This window comes from Myotis brandtii, unplaced genomic scaffold (genome assembly GCF_000412655.1).
Source record: "Myotis brandtii unplaced genomic scaffold, ASM41265v1 scaffold65, whole genome shotgun sequence".
In the NCBI taxonomy this organism is placed as follows: Eukaryota; Metazoa; Chordata; class Mammalia; order Chiroptera; family Vespertilionidae; genus Myotis; species Myotis brandtii.
In genome coordinates, this window is record NW_005370516.1 from 1,049,721 (window position 1) to 1,071,681 (window position 21,961).

General features: G+C 40.6%; 1 protein-coding gene and 1 pseudogene across 12 annotated transcripts in view; both read right to left on the bottom strand.

The window, feature by feature from the left end:
* MYBPC1 (myosin binding protein C, slow type) overlaps positions 1-21,961 on the bottom strand; it is a 98,650-nt gene that overhangs the window by 12,346 nt on the left and 64,343 nt on the right. For 5 of the 12 annotated variants that reach the window (XM_014528737.1, XM_014528735.1, XM_014528731.1 and 2 more), the window contains 10 exons: positions 15,304-15,463; positions 13,949-14,053; positions 13,002-13,190; positions 11,180-11,314; positions 9,658-9,666; positions 8,015-8,071; positions 7,017-7,184; positions 4,212-4,300; positions 1,156-1,351; positions 314-453 (listed from right to left, as the gene is read on the bottom strand). In XM_014528737.1, coding sequence (XP_014384223.1) covers positions 314-453; positions 1,156-1,351; positions 4,212-4,300; positions 7,017-7,184; positions 8,015-8,071; positions 9,658-9,666; positions 11,180-11,314; positions 13,002-13,190; positions 13,949-14,053; positions 15,304-15,463 — 1,248 coding nt within the window. The remainder of the gene's footprint in view (positions 1-313; positions 454-1,155; positions 1,352-4,211; positions 4,301-7,016; positions 7,185-8,014; positions 8,072-9,657; positions 9,667-11,179; positions 11,315-13,001; positions 13,191-13,948; positions 14,054-15,303; positions 15,464-21,961) is intronic. The other 7 variants (XM_014528736.1, XM_014528741.1, XM_014528743.1 and 4 more) reach the window with 2 other exon arrangements.
* Positions 17,093-17,757, bottom strand: LOC102255546 (annotated as a pseudogene).

The following is a 21,961-nucleotide window of genomic DNA, read 5'->3' on the forward strand; positions in this document are numbered from 1 at the left end:
GGGGGGGGGGCGAGACATGCTAGAAATAGTTTATGAAAAGGTGGGGCTTGAAGTCCATTATTTTAGCTTGATGATAACCAAGCAAAGTAAGTATTCATGAACCTACATGATAGACAAGGAAGATGGAGATCAAAATGATGTTCATGTGTACTTGTTCTTAAGCGGCAATCCTGGGATTCAAGTCTGACTCTTGAGTCAGCTCATCTCTCCATGGCCCCATGGGTTCCTCATGAGAGAGGACCTCCTACTTCTCCCTTTACTTCTGGTGAAATGTGATTTTGCTGGTGCTGAATCAGAGAAAGCCAGGCCTTACCATGCTCTTCTTGTCAGCCTTCTGGATCGTGTACCCTGTAATGGCCGCATTTCCATCGTCCTTTGGTGGTGTCCATGATAGGGCAACATTCTCTCCCCAGACATCCTCAATCTTCACAAGTTGGGGTGGACCCGGACGGTCTACAGGATTAATTCACAGCATCACTGGAAGGTCACTTTCCTTCCCAACCTACGCATTGCTTCAGGAGGGCATTTCAAAACATCCCTCCCTCCCTGCATCTCTACCCACATTTCTTGCACCATTCTTAAACATCAGAGAAGTGGAATGCACTCTAGCTAAGCTTATCTGGAAACTCTTGATTTTCATCTTCCTGAGGGGAAAAAGGATTTTGAAAAGAAAATTAAAATGAAATTTCAGACCGTATTAACTACCCCTCCAGGGCAGCCTACTGGCGTTGAATCACAAGGCTAGGCTGCCTAATTGGAAATGTAAGCTGATATTGGCTGTGTCCAGAATCTACAAGCTTTTCTATGCAAGAATTCAACACAGGAAGTAGTCCTATTGTTGAGGAGTTGAGAGAAACAGAGTAAAGCAATACAGATGTTTTCCACTAAAAAGTATATCCATTATTTTTCTTTAATATTGATGCCCCATCTCCAATTTTCTTTAATATAGATGCCCCGTCTCCCATGATTAGTCCTTTTAGTGAAAAATTGTTCTGAAATGCTAACAAGTCTTACTAATTTATGTTAAGAAATTTTTAAAAAAGAATTTTATGTAGAGCCAGCCTCATACAAATTGTTGCTTTAGCCTTAATGACAAGGACAAGTAGTCCAATTACTGAGTTGACAGGACGTTCTAGTTCCTTCTTCCAAACCTACCCACGATCTGGATGTCGATCGATGCGTTTTCCACGAATTTCTCCACTTTGACTTCCAGATCGTATTTCCCTGAGTGGCTCCTCTCCGCTTTTCTGATAAATATGATCGTGTCAGTCTCAGAGTTGCGAATGTTGATTTGATCTTTATCAATTTCGGCACCATCCTTCTTCCAAGTTAATTCTGGTCTTGGTTTTCCCTAAAAAGGAAGACAGAGAAAGTAGAGGGGGAGGGAAATCAGATTGTCTCAAGATTTTTTTTTTCTACTATTACAAAAAAATGACAGTGTCTTGCTCTGTTCAAGGCAAAGTTGGCAAAGAGTCTGGTGGTGGGCAACTATAGCAGCAACAGTAATTCTCGCTGCCTTAGTTATATTCTGCGTACAAGGCACTACATTAGGTACATGGAGTTTATTATTTCCTGTAATCTTCATATCAAGATAGTATCATTATCCTCATTTTTTGGATAAGGAGTTAAATGACTTTCCCAAGGCCTTGCAGCTAAGGAAGCATTAGAACCGGGTTTTACAGGCTGGACTCTCTAGCGCCAAAGCCTGCAGAGCACAGCATAAGGGTCAAGAGCATGGGCCCTGGGGCCCTGGAATCTATATTTGGATTCTGATTCCACCACTGAATAGCTGTGTTTCCTTGGGCAAGTTACTTAAACTCTCTGTGCCTCAGTTTCCCAATTTGTAAAATAAGGACAGTGCTGCCTCACAGGGTGGTTATAAAGATAAGTTCTTTGAAAGCTTCTGTACACTACGTAAGTGTTTTATTAATATCATCTAAATGTGAATGATTATTATTCCACCTTTTATTCCAGCTCATTTCAGACTTGTCTATAATTCACTTTTTTTTATAGCTGCTGAAACTATTCTCTCCAAGCAGACTTTGTGCCCAGCCAGAGTGGCTCAGTAGTTGAATGTTGACCTATGAACTGGGAGGCTGCGGTCTGATTCCCGGTCAGTGTTTCACATGCCCGGGTTTCAGGCTCAATCCCCAGGGGAAGGAGGTGCAGGAGGCAGCCAATCAATGGTTCTCTCTCATCATTGACGTGTTTTTTTCTCTCTCTCTCCTTCTACCTTCCTCTCTGAAATAAATCAATTTAAAAAAAGCAGACTTTGAAAAATTATAATCTCACTCATGGACATGAGTTTCAGTTTATATGACAAAGAAACTTCCTAGGATTCCTGAGCTCCCAGGCTCACCCCGAAGGTGGGAGCCAAACATTCATTCAGTCAGGTGAGGCATGGCCTTCCTCCGGCTCCTAGTGTGGCTTATTGATAAGGAATGTGAAAGACACACATCAAACCCCCGGCCACAGAGCTGAAAGAATGGCTGGGGGTGCTTAGACTTGCACGGGGAAAGGAGAGAACAAATGGTTAAGAAAAGGAAAAACAATTCCAGGTCTTTCCTTAAATTTTGCTCTTAACTACTGGGGGAGGGGGAGGGGTTATTGAGTTCTCTGAGAACCTATAAAGTAAGAAAAGCACTGGATTAAGTGTCAGGAGACATAGACTCTACTCTTGGTACCACCATTTACCTGCTGTGTGACCTTGGGCAAGTCACTTAACTTCTCTGGCCATCAGTTTCTTCTCTTTTCAAACGAGGATAAAGAAATCTGCCCTTCCTGCCTCACCAGGTATTTTTTCAAATTAAATGAGAAAATGCCTATGAGAACTCTAGAGGTGATACAAACATGGAGCAGTCTTGTCAGCCCCTTCCTGGCAGCTAAGCAGCCCCTGGGAGGCCATACCTATGTGGTCCCTGTTCTTATGGTCTTTCCTCTCCCAGACCCAGTGACAGAAATGAAACACACAGACGCCCAAGATCTGGGATCAGTCCTAGTGATAGAAATGATTCAGCAGCTGCAGTCCAGCACTGGGGCTGAGTCCCGAGTGCTGCCTTGTCTAAACTCCTGCTTTTATCTGAGCCTGTGGAGGAGGGAAGTGGGAGGAACCTTGCCAAGTCATCTCCTTCCCCCTCTACTGTGTTTACACTCACGTCCTCCCTGGCTTCCATTCTGATTTCACGCAGGGTGTATGTGGAAGATAACAAACTGCCTCTTCTAAGGTGTGGGCCCCATGGCTTGAGTTGACTGTCTTGTTAGTTTGGTTTTCATGGGGCTCTGAGTTTGAATGAACTCTGTGTGTGTGTGTGTGTGTGTGTGTGTGTGTGTGTGTGTGTTTTCAAATGTGCACAGGGACCTAAATTCTAAGACCATGCTGTCTGATATAATAGCAACATGTGGCTAGTTAAACTGAAATTAGTTATAATTTTAAAAAATTGAAAATTCACACTAGTTCCTAGTTGCACATTTCAAGTGTTCAACAGCCACATTTGGCTGCTGGTTACCGTGTTGGAGAGCGCATATATAAACATTTCCTCCATCACAGAAAGTTCCATTAAACAGAGGCAAAAAAAAGGTATTAAATAAGTAATGGTGTGATGATGCAGTGTGTGTGTGTGTGTGTGTGTGTGTGTGAGAGAGAGAGAGAGAGAGAGAGAGAGAGAGAGAGAGACCAAAACTGACTACTGCAGGCAAAGTCTAGTTAATCTTATAAATAACAAATTCTTTCACTGGAGCAATGATTTAACAATGTTCACTTTTTTTTTTTCAGTTAGTGGCATTGAGACATCAAATTTCAGTAATATCTCTTATTGGAATTCTGCTTGGTTTAGGGTAATGGTGAGAAGTAATCCCATGTTGTTTTCCTGAGAACTTCACTGCGAATGAAGGTCAGTTTTACAGATGTGTAGGGCCAGAAAGAGTCTCCAAGCATTTCTTGTTTTGGTTTCTCCTCGATGTTTCCTCCCTGCCCCACCAGAGTCCCAGAGCTTCAGGTCTCATTTGTGTCATGCAGAAGGAACATCTATGACGGTTTTATAGATTTCTCTTTCACAGCAGCAGATCATCACTCCCCAAATCTCATCCCTTATTTAGCTGTCTCCCTTGGAGGAAATCCTGAGTCCTGATGAACGTCAACACTAGAGCATCTCCCCTGTCTTCTTAAACACCCCAGCATTGCAAGAGAAAACGAGCGAGCCCTGAATTGTTACCTGGAAAGGTATAACCAGGTTGACAGCTTCTCCAACTCTGCGGATGTAGGTTTGCTTCAGGTGCCGTGGGATGCGAATCTTTGGTGGCTCTGAGTGAGAGGAGCAGAGCACAATTTTGTGATCAGTACAGTACACTGGAAATACCTTATATTGGCATACTGCTGTGATGCTCACTGCTCATCTTTGCAGGAAAACTTAGATGGGCCACTAATAGATAATATATGGTAACTCTGGTTCCAAATGTTTTCTTCCAAGAAATGTTTTAACAGTTCAACACAAAAAAATTTATCCTTGACCTCTTTGATTTTATTGCAACTTCCTATTTTTATTGCCATTATAAGTCTAAAGCGACTTTATAGAAAAACACCAAATTTTCTCTTGGGACCTTATACATATTTTTCATAGTTTCCAACAGGGAGTATATTCTCCAATGAACAATCCATTTAAGGTCTATAGACACCACATTAGCTGGTAGGACTACTTATTCTTTCTTACTAGGAAAAAAAAAAAGAAGAGATTTAGCACCGAGGACTTGCTATTGAGATGATTCTGTTGGCATTTTATAGTAACTTTCTCCCTTGTGCTATCATGAACTGCATAATGGGCAACTCTAGCCTACTGTGTATTAATGTCCATTAGTTCAACACCAAGAAGATACTAGAACATGTTGCTGTAAACCCATTAGGAGCAGGGAGTCAAAGGCTCATGGGCTCACCCACAACCACTTTCACACCATGAGAGGGATGATGTCGGTCTCATCACTTGGGTGCTCATATGTGACAGACACTGGGCTAAATGCTTTTCATGATGGGACCAATTTAAACCTCTTTGCCACCATAGGGGCTATGTACTGCTTTTACTTTATGATAAAGACATGGGAGCATAGGAGTTAAGGAACTTGCTCTTGGCGACACAGGCAGGATTAGAACCTGGAGTCAGCCTGAGGGCCTATGCTCGGCTGAGAAGTACAGACTGCAGAGTCACAGACAATAGATCAGACACGTAGCAGATCGATCTGGTCACAGACTCCTGTTCTGTAAACGCAGGATGATAACAGCATCTAATTTGAAGGATTGTTGTGAAGATGAAATAATGTTATCCATGTAAAGCATTTGGTCAAGAATAGTAAACTTTAGCCCAGCCGGCGTGGCTCAGTGGTTGAGCATTGAACTATGAACCAGGAGGTCATGGTTCAATTCCCAGTCATAGCACAGGCCCAGGTTGCAGGCTCGATCCCCAGTAAGGGGGGTGGGGGAGCGCGCATGCAGGAGGCAGCTGATCAATGATTCTCTCATCATAATGTTTCTATCTCTCCCTCTCCCTTCCTCTCTGAAATTAATAAAATATATTTAAAAAAGAATAGTAATAAACTTAAGGAGATAATGATGATATTGATGATGTTGATGATGAGGACTGAATGTTGGGGTTGGAAGAGATCCTAGAGATCCTCCAACTCCCTAACTTAACGTGTGAGGAAAAAGAGACTCAGTAAGGTTAGTCAGCAAACTGAACCATCATCCTAATAAAAGCTCACACATGCTGAGCGCTTAGCACTCTATGAAACAAGCAATATGGATTCATTTATTTAATTCTCACCCCTCTTGAGGTAGTAAAAACTATTGCTATCTCCATCTTGCTGATGAAGAAATCAAGGTTCAGAAAGATCAAGTCTCTTACCCGAGACCACATAGCTAATAAATGATGGAAACATTTTTAAGTTTTAGAGAGCTGTCAAGTCCATGGTGATGGATAACATCTTCCCAAAATTCTAATTTTTGCTGAAAAGCTCTTCTTTATTTCATTGACCAGTTGACAACAAATAGTATAAATGGTTTTCCTTGAAGTGACAGGCTCGCGCCATTCATTTTCTAGAAAATGTCTGCCGGGTAACCAAATCTGACAAGACGTTGTTTGTCACATAGTCATTCTTTCAAGTAAAAATGGAATTTCATGAAACAAGTCACTAGTTTAGCCTCTAATTCAGTTGCACGAGGGCTTTTCCTAGAAACAACCATTGTAATATGGTACACAGCACAAGGCGTCATGCATACTGTGCATTTTATTGTTGCAAAGTATAGAAAAAAAAAGTGTACTCAAGCACCAAGCTTTAATAATACTAATGATTTTATGCCACATCAAGAACACTCCAAGGCAACACTGGCCCTTTTATTTTAGCTGCAAGTGCATGGTGGGGAGGAAGATAAGAAAGAGTAACAGTTGGTGGCACCGACTTGATCCACGCTAAGGTACCAGCGGTTTTACCCATGACCACTTTCACACCATTAGAGCAGCTGTCAAATAGTGTGTCCAGATTACTAGTTCTCTCTCTCTTTCTCTCAAGTCAATGGTGAAGAACCCCAGTGAGGCTAACTAACTGGTCCTCATACCAAGATATAAACTCAGGCTACCCTCCACACTGCCTGAAAAGAGCTGTGGTTTTGTTTTTGTTTTAATTTTAAAATATGTTTTTATTGACTGTAGAGAGAGGGAGAGATAGAAACTTCAATGAGAGAGAAACATCATTGATCAGCTGCCTCCTGCACACCCGCTACTAGAGATGGAGCCTGCAACACAGGCATGTGCCCTGACTGGGAATCTAACCAGTGACCTTTTGGTGCATGGGTCAGTGCTCAACCACTGAGCCATACTGGCTGGGCCGTTTTGTTATTTTTAACTCCCAGGAAGCATGAATACAATATCAAAGGAGTGATAACAAAATAGAAAGTTTTGACGGAGAAAGGGATTTAAGAAATAAAAGCAAATAATGTAAAAGGGAGATAACATGTTGAAAGGCTCACCACCTACCTATGATTTCCTTCACAAGGATGGGCTGAGAGTAGTACTTGGGCTCGCTGGCACCGGCTGCGTTCACAGCCTTCACACGCACAAAGATCTTTGCATCCGTGGGCAGACCCGTGATGGTGAACTTGGTCTTGTCGATCAGATCTGTGTTTGCAACTATCCAGTCCTCAGCTAAAATCCACAAAAGAAAAAGAAGGCAAAACGGTGTTTAGAGAAACAATCATCTTAACTGGTACAGTCAACTCCAAATTAGTATTTGACTCATAATTAAATCATTTGGCCTGGACTCAGATCACGTGTGTGGCTGGGCATTTTTCAGACTTAAATGAAAAAATGGCCTACACTGGCTAATGCAAATAACAGGAAGAAGGACAATCAGATTCTGTTATTTCTGAAAAAACCTCTATTCAGGATACTAGGGTCTCTTGCATAATAACTGTTCCCAAGAATTTGGGAGCAATTGTACAATGAAGGATGTAACCATGATATCTAGCCATCCATATACATTAAAGTTCAGAAACACAGGAAAACGTTATTCTTATGAATGAGAGACAGAACTTTATAGTAAATTTCCAGTCATATAATCTCTCTAGTTTATTACTATCAGATGCTAGTTTATTACTCTGAAATACACACATGAGGATAGGGAATCTGATCATGCTCCCATTTACGAAGACAGTACGCATATACCCACGAAGGTGGAAACGAAGCGCAGGGGCCAAGACCTCCTAAGGAGTTGGCACAATTCTTCCACCTCAAGCCAGCATCCAGGGCTAATAACTATTTCAGCTTCTAACAGTTCCTATGCATTATGCCCACAGGACAAAAGAAGGCTTGGATCCCAGATTATGAACTCACTGACCACCCCCGCCCCCCTCCATCTCTGAAAGGACTTTTCTCATGTGTATGGACGGTGGGTGTACTTCATGCTGGGTTATGGGCATTCCCAGAAACTTTATCATAGAGTAAGAAAGTGTGAAAGCTTTCAAAGAATACTTTACCTGACGACAGATCATATGCAGCCTCCCCATTTTCATCAGACAGTTTTGCTGATGTACCTTTGGGAATCCGTCATTAAAATTAATTAAAGACACCCACTGTCACACCAGAAGACTATGTATCAGTAGTCAGCATTCTCTGTTAGTAAAGTATGCAAAGTATGCAAAGATATTTGTCTTCAGAGCAGTGACGGAAGAGACCAAACACGTTAGGGGGGCAGGACGGGTTCCTGAGGAGGGGCATGGCCTGCTTTGTTCAGACTGTGGTTTTTGTCCTGTGGCACCGGCCACAGAGAAGAGGAGGAGAAAGGAGCCTGCAGCACCTCCAGCTGTGGGAGCAAGAGGTAGAGAAGAACCAGGCAAGACCCTGAAGAGAAAGGAGGAGCAGGCCCTGGACTCCACAGGGGAGCAGTGCACGGTGGAACAGTCCATTCTTGCTCCTGCCCCAGCCACCCCAGCCTGGGCGGGTACTCCGAGTTCCCAGGGAATGAAGTGCTCCCGTGATGGGGCTCATGCATCAGTCTGGGAGTGAGGACACTCATAATAAGGCCCACCCTGTCTTACCAGGGCTCTAATTCTCAAAGGAAATGGAAACTGCCCCAGCCGCTGAGGAGGCAGCCCCTGGTTGCCATGAGAGCAAGCTGTTGGTCAAGAAGACAAGGGAGCCAGCTGGTCTCTGCATTCTGCAAGAGTGGAGGAGATGGTGCTGGCTCACAGTGGTGGGGGGGTCATGGGCACACCCCACTGGTTTGGCATGATGACTTTCTGGGTACCGGGGGAGTGGGGACTGCACTGGCTCCCATAGAACTTTCTCTTCTGTCTTATTCCAACCCTTCTAGTATCAGGGAGAAGGAGCAGGAAGCCAGAATATCCTGGTGGCTGGGAGTGCATATAGATAATAAAAATTACTTAGGACTTGGAAAAAGAGATACGTCTTTAAGCCAATGCTTGGTTTGGGAACTACTGTGTTGACATTTTCATAGTCAAGAGACAACTGATGAGCAAGTCAAATCAGGAGGCAGAAAACGTGCACGAAAGAGCAAAGAACTAGTAAAGAAGAAAATTTCAAGAGAAAACAGGATGCAATGGGACCCTAGGGGAACAAATCTAGCTGAGCCCTTCACCTCTGAACCACTTTCGCTGAGGGAAGCAAAGAGAAGAAGGAGCGAGAGTGAAGGAAGAAAACAGAGAAGAGTAAAATGCTGCAGGCGTTAAAAAAAAACAACACCAAAAAGAAAACCAAACAAGAGAAAGGCAGAGTCAAAACCAACACACCATCTTATAAAAGGAAGAGTTCTCTTACAGAATAAAACCTGACATGTCGAAAAGCATTAAACACTACAGAAAATTAGTCTGGAGGACAACAGCCATTAAAAGAGAATGAAGAATAGGTCAGCCACATGAAAGAAGTAAGAAAAGACTGCAAGAAGAAAGATGTACACGTTCCATAGAAAGCTAATTCCAAAACGTTATGTGGCAAAATATATACATAATAATGACTGTGTACATATATATATGTATAGGCTTATACATATATATCTACACAGACCACACACAAAATCATGTAAAATACACTTCGTTGTATTTTATCTAAGGTGGGCAACATCAAAATGACAGCCATGTATCATTTTGCTGTATCTTCTTACTTTTTAAACCTATCAGAAAGAAAAGAGTAAAGAATTTGCTCCGGGTCATACATATACAAAAGGTTCGTGGTCAGCAGCCACAACACATATAAGATTGGGGAATTCTGGGTGATACAGACAACAGAGTGAAGTGCTCATGATTTTTTTGAAACAGTGGGGGGCGGGGGAGGGGAATGCAATGGGAATCAACCATATTAAGTTCTCAAGAATTTCTCTTTTGCCCCCCTCCCATGCTGGGATAACTCTGGGAACTTTCTTAGAATGTCCCCCTGGTCTTGGTTAGTGGCTTTCTAAGCCCCGGAGAAATAAACCTCGTGCTCTGTGAGCGCAACGCATGTAAATGGAACTGAGTGTTACCAGGAGGCTTCGTCCCCCCTCCCCTTCCTCCCCACCTGACCACCCCTGGTCATTTCCACAGGTGCCCCAATCCAGGGCCAGGGGTTTCTTTCTCAGCAGTTTTCTCTTCATAAGAAGTTTCTTCTCCATCCTGGTGTTGCCTCCTGGGGAGGTGCATTTGGAGTCACACTCCTGATTTCCCAAATGTGCCCTGTGGTCTCTCTCTGTCCTTCATATAAGATCCAAGTGAAAGTCTGGGGTCCAAAGAGTTTTCCTGAAGGCTACCCCTTGGCTCATCCTTTGTGGATATGAATGTGCTTCCCTGAGGGTGGTTTACCTACCATCGTCTAGAATGGAGCCCGAGTCCAGAGCTGGGGCAGTTTGATTCATATATTTTCAAACCATGACAAGGAAGAAATCAAGAAACATTAGAGGCTTTCAGTGAATTTCACCTCTTTTTTTGGTTTTCGGTACACTCTGGCCCATATTTTCTTGTGCCACTTTCTCTTTTTCTATGATTTTTATCAGCAATTGTTTTCCTGTTTCTTTTCTGCTCCTAAATTTGAGTGATTAAATTTTTAGGTATCCAAAGCCCTGAGAGAAGTTACTGCCACATGGGCAATCCATTTGGTACCCCATGTGGGATTTAACGCTGCTTCCTTTCAACACTAAAAAGTTGTCCTTAATTCTTCTTCTTCCTCTTGGTTTCCCACTTTAGAAGGCAGGGGATGATCACCAAAGAGCCAAATACTAGTATGTAGTCGCTCTTTCTTCCCCAGAAAGAGGCAGCTCTTTTGATTGCTGACCTCTGCTCAGTTTAGGGTTGAGAATTTCTAATTCGCTTCTTTCTAACTAGACTTTTATTTTGCTTTGGTACAATTTAATTCCACCAATTCAAGAACTGGAAGTCCCTGAACTATTTTCAGGACCCCCTCCCTCCTATATCTTGACTTAGATCAATAGTGCTGTCCCATCGGGCAGCCAAGCTAGGATATTTTTGAGATCTTAATTTGCTAGCCTCGAGTATCAAAGAAGGGCTAAATTTTTATCCATCTTAGAAGGATGACCTTTGGCTTGTCATTTTCAGTAGGCAGGAGATGAGTTCCCAAGAGAGAGAAACAAAAGAAAGGGGGAGCATATCTCACCTAGTGATGATGGTATTCATTTAACCACGAGTTGTACTTACTTCCTTCAAGGCAATACTCTAGCACATAGCCATCTAACCCTGCGGCACCGATCTGATCTGGGGGCCGCCACTTCATTGTGACAGTGGTGTCAGTTACATTGTCAACAGCCAGAAGGGTAGGAGGGCTGGTTACAGCTTCAAAGATAAAAGAGACAGAAAAAGAAGAAATTATTAACTGCAGAGTTTATGGCACCAGGAATGGTAATAAAATGAGCTAGGATACAAATAAAAATATACACAGAAGACCCACATCTTAGTAAAATTAAATGAAGACTCCTCAAGCATATGCTGTGTGCAAAGATCCGCTAGACATGGAAACATTTTATTTTATTTTATTTTTTTGTAAATATTTTTACTAGAGGCCTGATGCACGAAATTTGTGCACTCAGTGGGGGGAGTGTCCCTCAGCTCAGCCTGCGCCCTCTTGCAGTCCAGGAGCCCTTGGGGGATGTTCGACTGATGGCTAAGGCCCGCTCCCCATAGCGGGCCTAAGCCGGCAGTTGGACATCCTTAGTGCTGCCACAGAGGCAGGAGAGGCTCCCACCACTGCCACTAGGCTCACCAGTCATAAACCCAGCTTCTGGCTGAGCGGTATTCCCCCTGTGGGAGTGAACTGACCACCAGGGGGCAGCTCCTGCGTTGAGCGGGATCCGGCCAAAACCGGCTCTCCAACATCCCCCCGAGGGGTCCCGGATTGTGAGAGGGCACATGCCAGGGAGGGATGCAGGAGGTTGGCCAGCTGGGGAGGGACCATGGGAGGGCTCCAGGGCATGTCTGGCCTATCTCGCTCAGTCCTGATAGGCCGGCCCCCAGCAGCAAGCTAACCTACCGGTCGGAGCATCTACCCCCTGGTGGTCAGTGCATGTCATAGCAAGCGGTTGAGTGGCCTTAGCATATCATTAGCATATTATGCTTTGATTGGTTGAACGGATGACCGAACACTTAGCATATTAGGCTTTTATTATATAGAACTGATTTCAGAGAGGAAGGGAAAGGGAGAGAGAGAGATAGAAACATCAAAGATGAGAGAGAATCATTGATTGGCTGCCTCATACATGCCCCACACTGGGGATTGAGCTCACAACCCAGGCATGACCTCCTAGTTCACAGGTCAATGCTTAACCACTGAGCAACACTGGCTGGGCAACATGGAAATATTTTAAAATGCTGCCACATGTTCCCTCCAATTTGGGAGGTTAGTGTGGAGGCTGGGAGGCCCTAGGAAGTTAGAAAAAAGTCAAAGTTTGGAATCTAATGATCTAGAATACATTTCCCATAACTCTCTAAAGTACAAACTCTTGTATTAAGTCTTTCTATTGAAAAAAAAATTCACTACCATAAAATAGCGAAGCCCTCACCTTCTGTTTCTTTGTCTTTGCTGAACTGACTTTTTTGGTTCAATAGATAACACTTAAGATGTGCTTGTAAAGTAAAGACTAGTTCTGAAGCGTGTTTTGTTGAATGATCTCAATCTGTTGTAGTTACAGTGTTTACACAAGGTGCTGGGTTATACCTTCAGAAGGACAAATGGCGTGTGGTCATGTGTCAGAGAGTTCAGCAACATGTTTTCAGTGGGGAGCAGAAACTGGAGCCACTCACAGCTGTCATTGGAATTCTGGTCATGAATTCCAGGGCCAACATTCGGAAGACGTTCAACTCTACCAAATTTCTTAGTCAGAAAACTACTCCTAACCACCTCCAACCTCCTGCTCACCCACCACTCTAAGAAGCCTCCAGATCGGCTCCAGTTGGAGGTCGGAAGGAAGCAGTCACAATCTGGGGTAATGATTTCCAGGACAAGAACACATCTCTCCTGACTTACCCAAAGGAACGAATGGCTTGGAGGGCATACTGGGCTTGGAGATGCCGATGGCATTGACGGCAAAGATACGGACCTCGTAGGCCACGCCTTCAATCATTTTTTTGGGCTCAAAAGTTGTTTCTTTGCAGAGCTCAAAGTTCAGCCTCATCCACCTGGAGCTTTGCTTCTTTTTCCTCTCAATAAAGTATCCTACAGATGACATAAAATAGAAACGCAAGTTTTTTCCCCTTGGTCTCTAAAACTATACTTTGTCAGATACTAGAAGTTCTTCAATTTTCCAATATTCTCTGCACTCTAAGTCAGTGTATGTCATTTTTAAACCACCTTATTTCATCAGTTGTTTGAGATTATAGGGAATACAAGTATTAACAGCAAAGGAGAAAGAAAAATAACAGGACTAGAAAAAAGTTAGAATTGTACTAAGAAGAAAAGAGAAAAATAGATAATAGATATGTAGGTCATACCAACTGATAGAGTCGGTATAGGTGAGCAATAGATTTAGCACTGAGTCCAAACAATATGAAGGGGAAATGACCAGTTTCTTGAGTAAGTAGAAAAGAGTTTTGTTCCATAGGGAAAGCAAATTCTCTAAGTATTTAAGTCTAAAATAAATTTCCCCATAGGCACAATTCTACAAAACTAGACATTTACTTACTAGAATGGTTTAAAATTAGACTCATAGTGTTTCAATATAATTAAATATTATGTCAAATATAAATGTCAACCAAAAAAAGAGAACACGCAATCATACAATATTCATCAGGGTTATTAAAACCCTTGAATACATGCAGAGCATCCTAAAATACAGTATTTCATTTTGAAAGGATATGTAAAGACAGTATAATAAATTTTCTTCTAAATACCAAATTTTTAATGTACTCTGTACTGACGTGCATTGAGGACACCACTCCAGTGGCATTTCCACAGACTGACCAGCATGCAGTTACCTAAGATTGGGGACCCTCCATCGTAGGCAGGAGGCTCCCAGTTCATGATGCACCAATCGTCTCCCACATCTGTCACATTCGGTGCCACTGGAGGATCAGGGATGTCTGTAGCAAGCAAAAACATAGAATAAAATAAGAGAGAGAGCACGTGCAAAGAAAAATGTTAATTGGAAAAATGTGCTTTTTAGTGATAATCATAGAAGCAGCGTTATTTCTGAGAACTTTTGCAAGTTTACTGAAATGCACTTAGTAACTAATTTGGGCAAAAACTCATGCTTCATCTGAGATAAGAGAAGGTAAGCCAAATAAAAATAAAAAATAAGAATCCTTTAAAGTAGTGTCACAACTTAGATAACAAGCCCCACATGGAACCCAAGACTCTTGTTCTTTACCTTGAGAATATTAACTAAGTAATGTTCAATGTGATTTTGTGTTTGTTTTTTTAACTACAAAGTGAACTTCCAGCAGAACTGAGTCCAGGATGGTTTATTGTGAATTTTACAATAGTTGGAAGATTCAAGATGTTCACTGATAAAAATCCAAGTAAAAATGATAAGTCACCATGTCTTGTAAATATAGTTCAGTGCCTGATAAAATGACCTTAGTTTATGGTCAATTTGAAATATGTTTAAGGGACATCATAAGTGCAATAAAGAGTTCATGAAACCTAGGATCACCAATAATCTGCTAGACTCATTTCACTTGGATTCAGGCTCAGGAAAAATGTACTTAGATGGTCATTGAAGGACCAAGACAGATCTTACTCCTCTATAATGATTGTGATGTGGGAAATTATTTAACATTTGTTTCAGTAACTTTAGAGGATACCAAAAGGGAATATGACTATGAAGAGCTACTGACCAGCACCCAGAATGGCTGTCTCAGTTACTCATTCCTGCAGTATGTCCTCCATGCCACAAAAAAAGGAGGAAGGAAAGAAAAAGAGAAGGAAAGAAAAGAAGCATCAAAGATAGAGAACGAAAGACAGTGATTTATAAAATATAGCCAAACTATGTTTCTCTCTGTTGTCTACCCAGAAATGTTGAGAGAATCAAGAGCTGACAGTGTACTCATGATCTAGACATGCCAACTTGTCTTTATAAGTTTAATGATCCAGTGGACTTACTCACAGTTTATATATATATACTGATTTCAGAGAGAGGAAGGGAGAGGGAGAGACAGATTGAAACATCAGTGATGAGAGAAAATCATTGATCGGCTGCCCCCTGCATGCTCCCCACTGGGGATTGAGCCCAAAACCCATGCATGTGCCCCTGACCAGAATCAAACCCGGGACCCTTTAGTCCACAGGCCAATGCCCTATCCACTGAGCCAAACTGGATAGGGGGACTTACCCACAACTTTAATCTTGATGCTGGCATGTGCTTCTCCAGCTTCATTTTTCAGATTTATGTTGTAAACACCAGAATCATCTCTTTCAGCGACGTCAATAACCAGAGTGCTGCTGTCAGGGTAAGATTCTGCCCTTATCCGGCCACTGCCCTCCATGATGGCCTACAGAGGAAAGAAATAGAATGTGGCATGACCTATACAACAACAAGGACTACACTGGAGTGCCGTATAACCCAAGCTGGACAAGGTACTAATGCCTAAAACACACATTCTTAGTTTAATCTTCCATCAACGCTAAGGACAAAGGTATCATCCCACTTTACACATGAGAAAACTGTGGTCCATGGCCACATAGCTAAGAAGCGGTAGAATTGGGATTTGACTTCAAAGCCCACCAACCATTAATTCACCAAAGAAAAAGTTGGAGGACTAAAAATATGAGTACAGAGTGTTATTCTAGGAGACAAGTCTCTGCATATAAAATCAGAAATAGTTAAATTCATTTCAAGAACTAAATAATGATTTTTTTCATCTTTCAGAGGTCTTGATATTTTAAAAATATTGAAAAGGTTTGAAGGTCACAATGCCAATTTTTCATAAACTTAATTGAGTATTGATTTTTCCCTTCCAAGAGGACACAAGAGAATGAACATCTCATTCCCAAAGTGAAGTTGAGCAGTCTATAATGTTTTTCTTTTTTTCCTTCTCCTCCTCCTTCTTTTCCACTTCTTTCTTTCCATTTTTCTTAAACCATAACTTTAAAGCAGCATTACACTTTTTTCACTAATAAAATATATTTATTATTGTTCTGACCAAAGTGCAGTAATTTTTAAATCTTCTTAAACAAATAACTATGAAATAATATTCAAGAAAATAAAATACAAATGGGAAGTTTAACCATTAGATTTCTTATGCTTTATACTAAACCTTATATTTAGTCTAGAAAACAACCCAAAAACAAACAAACAAACAAACAAACAAAAAACCCAAACCACTTCACCATAAATCTAGTACAGGCATTTCAAGGTTCCAGTGCTAGGAATTTTGTTGAGATCAGTTTAATCATTAATAACACTATATAGTAGAGCATAAGGAACACATGTGACCCTCAGATTTATGTCAGAATAAAACTGTCAATTCTGCCAGGCTCTGAGCCTCCTGTGCCCACATCCCAATCCCTGGAAGCAGACTATGCCCTGTCACACAACTTTGTAAAGTTGCAGTAAAACTAAAACGTAGCCTAAGTTTTCTTACCTTTCTATAGGATATGGCCAATTATTGGATAAATACTAAAACACTTCTAGCAATTCATCTTATGATTTCTTTACCAAACACATTGTGCAAGAACTAACTACACAAAAAGTTCCTTTGGAATTTGGTCCACAAATTCACTGAGCAGGTTGGAAATTTAAAACCTGCAAGAAAAAGAGGAAGTGAGGAATCCCTAATCCTGACACGTTGTAATCACTAAAGGGATATATGCATACTAAAAAGTTTTGCTCACAGAAGGCACAAACTATAAAAGGGATATCCTTATCGAATAAAAACAAAGAACTAGCTAATGCCCTTCTCTGTTTTGTGAGCACCACAGCAAAGACAAATTTAGACCCCAATTCACTGTCTACTCCTGTGACAAAAAATAAAAAAATTGGAAGATAAAAAATTTAATTTGTCTTACTATATACTTTCTGGCCACTAATTGTGATGTAATTATGAAAATTTAGAATTGCCTTAAAAAGGGATTGTGATAGCAGCGATCAAAGCAATATTCAAGCATGATTTCAAGGATGTTTTCAGGTTTAGTTTAGAGTTAGCCTTCTTTGTCAAAAATCTTCACAACTTCATCAAAAACTTCACCCACAGATTTAGAAGCATCTATTTTCTTGACTTTTCCCATTTCTTCATATGAGTCATTAATTGGTTTTGTTGACTGAAGACAGGTTTAAATTTTCTTTTCCAAGCTTTCTGTTGCCACCACTACTCTTTCCCCTCTCAAGACATTGTACAATACAGATCTCATTATCACAATTAAAAAAAAAAACAAAACAGAATGAAAGATACATCTGCCTTCCCATCCATGGTCTTGTTCCAACCTTGAAGTTTGTCTTCAGATCTTGAAAATCCACCAGTCAAGAATTTATTCTTCGGAGCATCCGCAGTCATCATCTGGTCCATCTCCCTCTTTAACAAACTGATGATTATCTCGACTGGCACAATCTTTCCATCTTTAATGTACTTTCTAGTGAGTTCACCATACTGTTTTCCCTTTCATCAGGAAGGAGTTCTCCTGCAGAAAGGTGTGTGTAGCCATATTTCTCAATGATGCAGGCACACTGGGTCCCTTTGCCAAGAACGAACTTGACCAGTGGCTTCACAAGGCCCTGAGGCCAGCAGGCCACCAGCAGGAAATGAAGACCCAGGTTTTGCAGCAGCCTGCAGCTGCAGCGGCTCAGCATACACAGCCAGCATTACATTTTTTTTTATTCCCAGGTTATATCTTCTATATGATAACGAACAGCCAGTATACAAAGAGGCAAAACAGAGATGATCAAAGTAACTTAAGGTAATCTAAGTAACTTGCTACTAACTATTGTTAGCTCTCTACTCCTCTGGATTAGAACTCATAAATCTTCAATAACAAAAGATTGTGAGAATAGTAAGAATACCTGAAATAGTTTTCATAATTTTTCTGTTTCATAATAGAACAAAATTTTATCACAGTAGCCAAATTCTAATCTTAAGATTATAAAAGACTAGAAGCCAGTTGCACGAAGATTCGCACAATAGGCCTTCCTTCCCCTGGCTGCTGGCACTGGTTTTCCTCTAGCACCTGGGACCCAGGCCTTTGGTCCCGCTGCAGCAAGGCTTGGCTTCTCCGCTGCAGCCATGGCTTCACTCTGGCTGGAGCCTTCTGTCTTAGGTTATATCTTCTATATGATAACGAACAGCCAGTATACAAAGAGGCAAAACAGAGACGATCAAGGTAACTTAAGGTAATCTAAGTAACTTGCTACTAACTATTGTTAGCTCTCTACTCTATTGTCTCTGGATTAGAACCCATAAATCTTCAATAACAAAAGATTGTGACAATAGTAAGAATACCTGAAATAGTTTCCATAATTTTTCTGTTTCATAATAAAACAAAATTTTATCATAGTAGCCAAATTCTAATCTTAAGATTATAAAAGACTAGAAGCCAGTTGCACGAAGATTCGCGCAATAGGCCTTCCTTCCCCTGGCTGCCGGCACCGGTTTTCCTCCAGCACCTGGGACCCAGGCCTTTGGTCCGGCCCCAGCGAGGCTTGGCTTCTCCGCTGCGGCCACAGCAAGGCTTGGCTTCTCCACCGCAGCCATGGCTTCACTCTGGCCAGAGCCTTCTGTCTTTGCTCCGAGCCTGCATATGCAAATTAACCGCCATCTTTGTTGGGTTAATTTGCATAGTCGCTGTGATTGGCTGGTGGGCGTAGCAGAGTGACACCAATTTGCATGTTTCTCTATTAGTGTAGATGTTCTGCTTTTTTTCATGTGAAAAGAAAAATATTTATTTAAGGTGGTGTTATATTATCCTCTTCAGTTTTCTATATTTTATTTTGCTTATTATTGTGCTATAATGTGCATAAAGTAAAATTCACACTTTTTAGATATACAGTTCTATGAATTTTGAGAAATTTATATGATTCTGTAACCACCACCTTAATTAAAATACATATTATTCCCATCACCGCCAACAGTGTCTCCATGCAGTCATGAACTCACCCCACACTCTGACCCCTGGCAATCACTGGTCTGTTATCTGATAGTTTTCCCTTTTTGGAATTCCATGTAAATGGAATCAGTGTGTAGCCTTTTGGATCTATCTTCTTTCACTTAGCATGATGCTCTTTCAATTCATCCATGTCTCTGCATGTATTATTAGTACATTCCTTTTTTCTGTTGAGGAGTATTCCATTGTATAGTTTGTGTGCAGTTGGTTTATGTATGTACAAACTGTATGTTTGTACAACTGAACTTTTGGGTCATTTCCATGTTTTGACAATTATAAATAAAGCTGCTATAATCATTTATGTATAGCTTTGTGTATGGACCTATGTCTTCATTTCTCTTGGGTAAGTATGTAACAATAGCATTGTTGAGTTGTGTAGTTAAGTTCACATTTAACTTTATAAAAAACTACCAAACTATTTTCCACTTTCCAAGGTAACCTGAAACACTAATTCAAAAAATATATATGCACCCCTATATTCATTGCAGCATTATTTACAATAACGAGATTTGGAAGCAGTTCAAGTGTCCATCAGTAGATGAGGGGATAAAAAGCTGTGGTACATTTACAAATGAAATACTATTCAGCTGTAAAAAAGAAGGAATCTTACCTTCTGCAACAGCATGGATAGACCTAGAGAGTACTATGCTAAGTGAAATAAGCCACTCAGAGAAAAACATTTACCATATGATTTCACATATATGTGGAATCTAATGAACAAAATAAACTAACAAACAAAGTGGAGACAGATTCATGGATACAGAGAACAGACTGACAGCTGTCAGAGGAGATGGGTTTGGGGGCTGGGTAAGAAGAATGAAGGAATTAAGCAAATTAAAAAAAGAAAGACTCATGAACACAGACAACAGTATGGTGATTGCCAGAAGGGAAGGGGTTGAGGGGAGGTAGAAGAGGTTAAAGGAGGGATATGGAAGGAGACTTGACTTGGGGTGGTGAACATACAGTACAATATACAGATATGTATTATATATTGTCCACCTGAAACCTTTTTATTTTTTTTAACCAATGTCTCTCCAATAAATTAAATAAAAATAAAGTGATTATTTATAGGTAAACAAACAAACAAACAAACAAACACCTGACTTTCCAAAGTGGACATACCATTTTGTTTTCCCACCAGCAATGAGGTTAATTGTTCCATATCCTTGCCAGCATTTGGCAGTTTTTTTAAGGAATCTTACTTTCTGCAACAGTATGGATAGATCTAGAGCAGTGATGGCGAACCTATGACACGCGTGTCAGAGGTGACACGCGAACTCATTTTTTTGGTTGATTTTTCTTTGTTAAATGTCATTTAAATATATAAAATAGATATCAAAAATATTAATCTTTGTTTTACTATGGTTGCAAAGATCAAAAAATTTCTATATGTGACACGGCACCAGAGTTAAGTTAGAGTTTTTCAAAATGCTGACACACTGAGCTCAAAAGGTTCGCCATCACTGGACTAGTCCGTTGTCAGTTCAATCTGCTGCAAATCTCTTCTCCCAGCCTGTGGCTTGTCATGCAGGAAGTTCTAATTTTCATATTACCAATTTTATCAGTCTTTCACACATTATGGTTTGCATGCCTTTTTATGTCTTACTTAAGACATTCTTCCCAGCCCTAAGGACATACATGCCTCTGCTTTCTTGACGTAGTTCCAGGACATGAATTCTTCTGTCACCAGCGACGGTCGCTTGTCATGATGATTTTGAAATTCATTCTGTGGTGATGAGTGTGGCTGTGGTACGTTCCGTTTTACTGAGTGATTATTTATAGGTAAACAAACAAACAAACAAACAAACAAACACCCGACTTTCCAAAGTGGACATACCATTTTGTTTTCCCACCAGCAATGAGGTTAATTGTTCCATATCCTTGCCAGCATTTGGCAGTTTTTTAAAACATCTTTTTAAAAATACTTTTTTCTCCAGCTTCTTTCACTTAGTATAATTATTTTGAAATTCATCCACATTGTTGCATATATCAGCAATCCATTCTTTTTTATTGCTGACTAACATTCCATTGTGTGACTATTCTAGAATTTGTTTATTCATTCACCTGGTGATGGACAATTGCATTATTTTCAGCTTTCAGATAATACAAATTAGGCTACGGTACCATTTCTTCTAGTGGATTTTTTTACATTGGATTTTCTACAGCTACGATTATGTCACAGGAAAATAAATGCATTTCTACTTCTTCTTTCCAATATGATTACCTTTTATTTCTTTTTCTTTCCTGATTGCCCTGGCTAGAGCCTCCAGTACAGTGTTGAAGACAAGTGGTGAGGGTAGACATCTATCTCTCTTTTGTTCCTGATCTTAGGGGCAAAGCATTCACTCTTTCAGCATTTACTTAATGATAGTTATAGGATTTTCATGGATGTCTTTTATCATGTTGAGAAAGTTCCTTTCACTTCCTAGTTTTCTGAGAGATATTAGAAAAGGGTGTTGGATTTTGTCAAATGTTTTTGTGTCTATTGAGATGATCATACTTTTTCCCCTTAGTTTATTAATATGGTAAATTATGTTAATTGTTTTTCAAGTGTTAAACAACCTTTGCATTCTTGGGATAAACTCTACTTTGTCATAATGTAGTATTCCTTTTTTATATCTTTAGATTCAATTTGCTAAATTTCGTGTAGAACTTTTTCATTTATGTTCATGAGTGATATTGGTTTGTAGTTTTCTCTTCTTATAATGTTGTTTTTTCTGATTTTGCTATAAGAGTAATACTGGCCTTCAAGAGTGAATTGAGAAATACTCTTCTCTCTTCTCCAATTTTCTGGAAGAGTTTGTGCAGAATTGGTATTATTTCTTTATTAAGTGTTTGGTAGAACTCTCAATAAAGCCATCTAGACTTGGGATTTTCTTTGTGACAAGTTTTTTTTT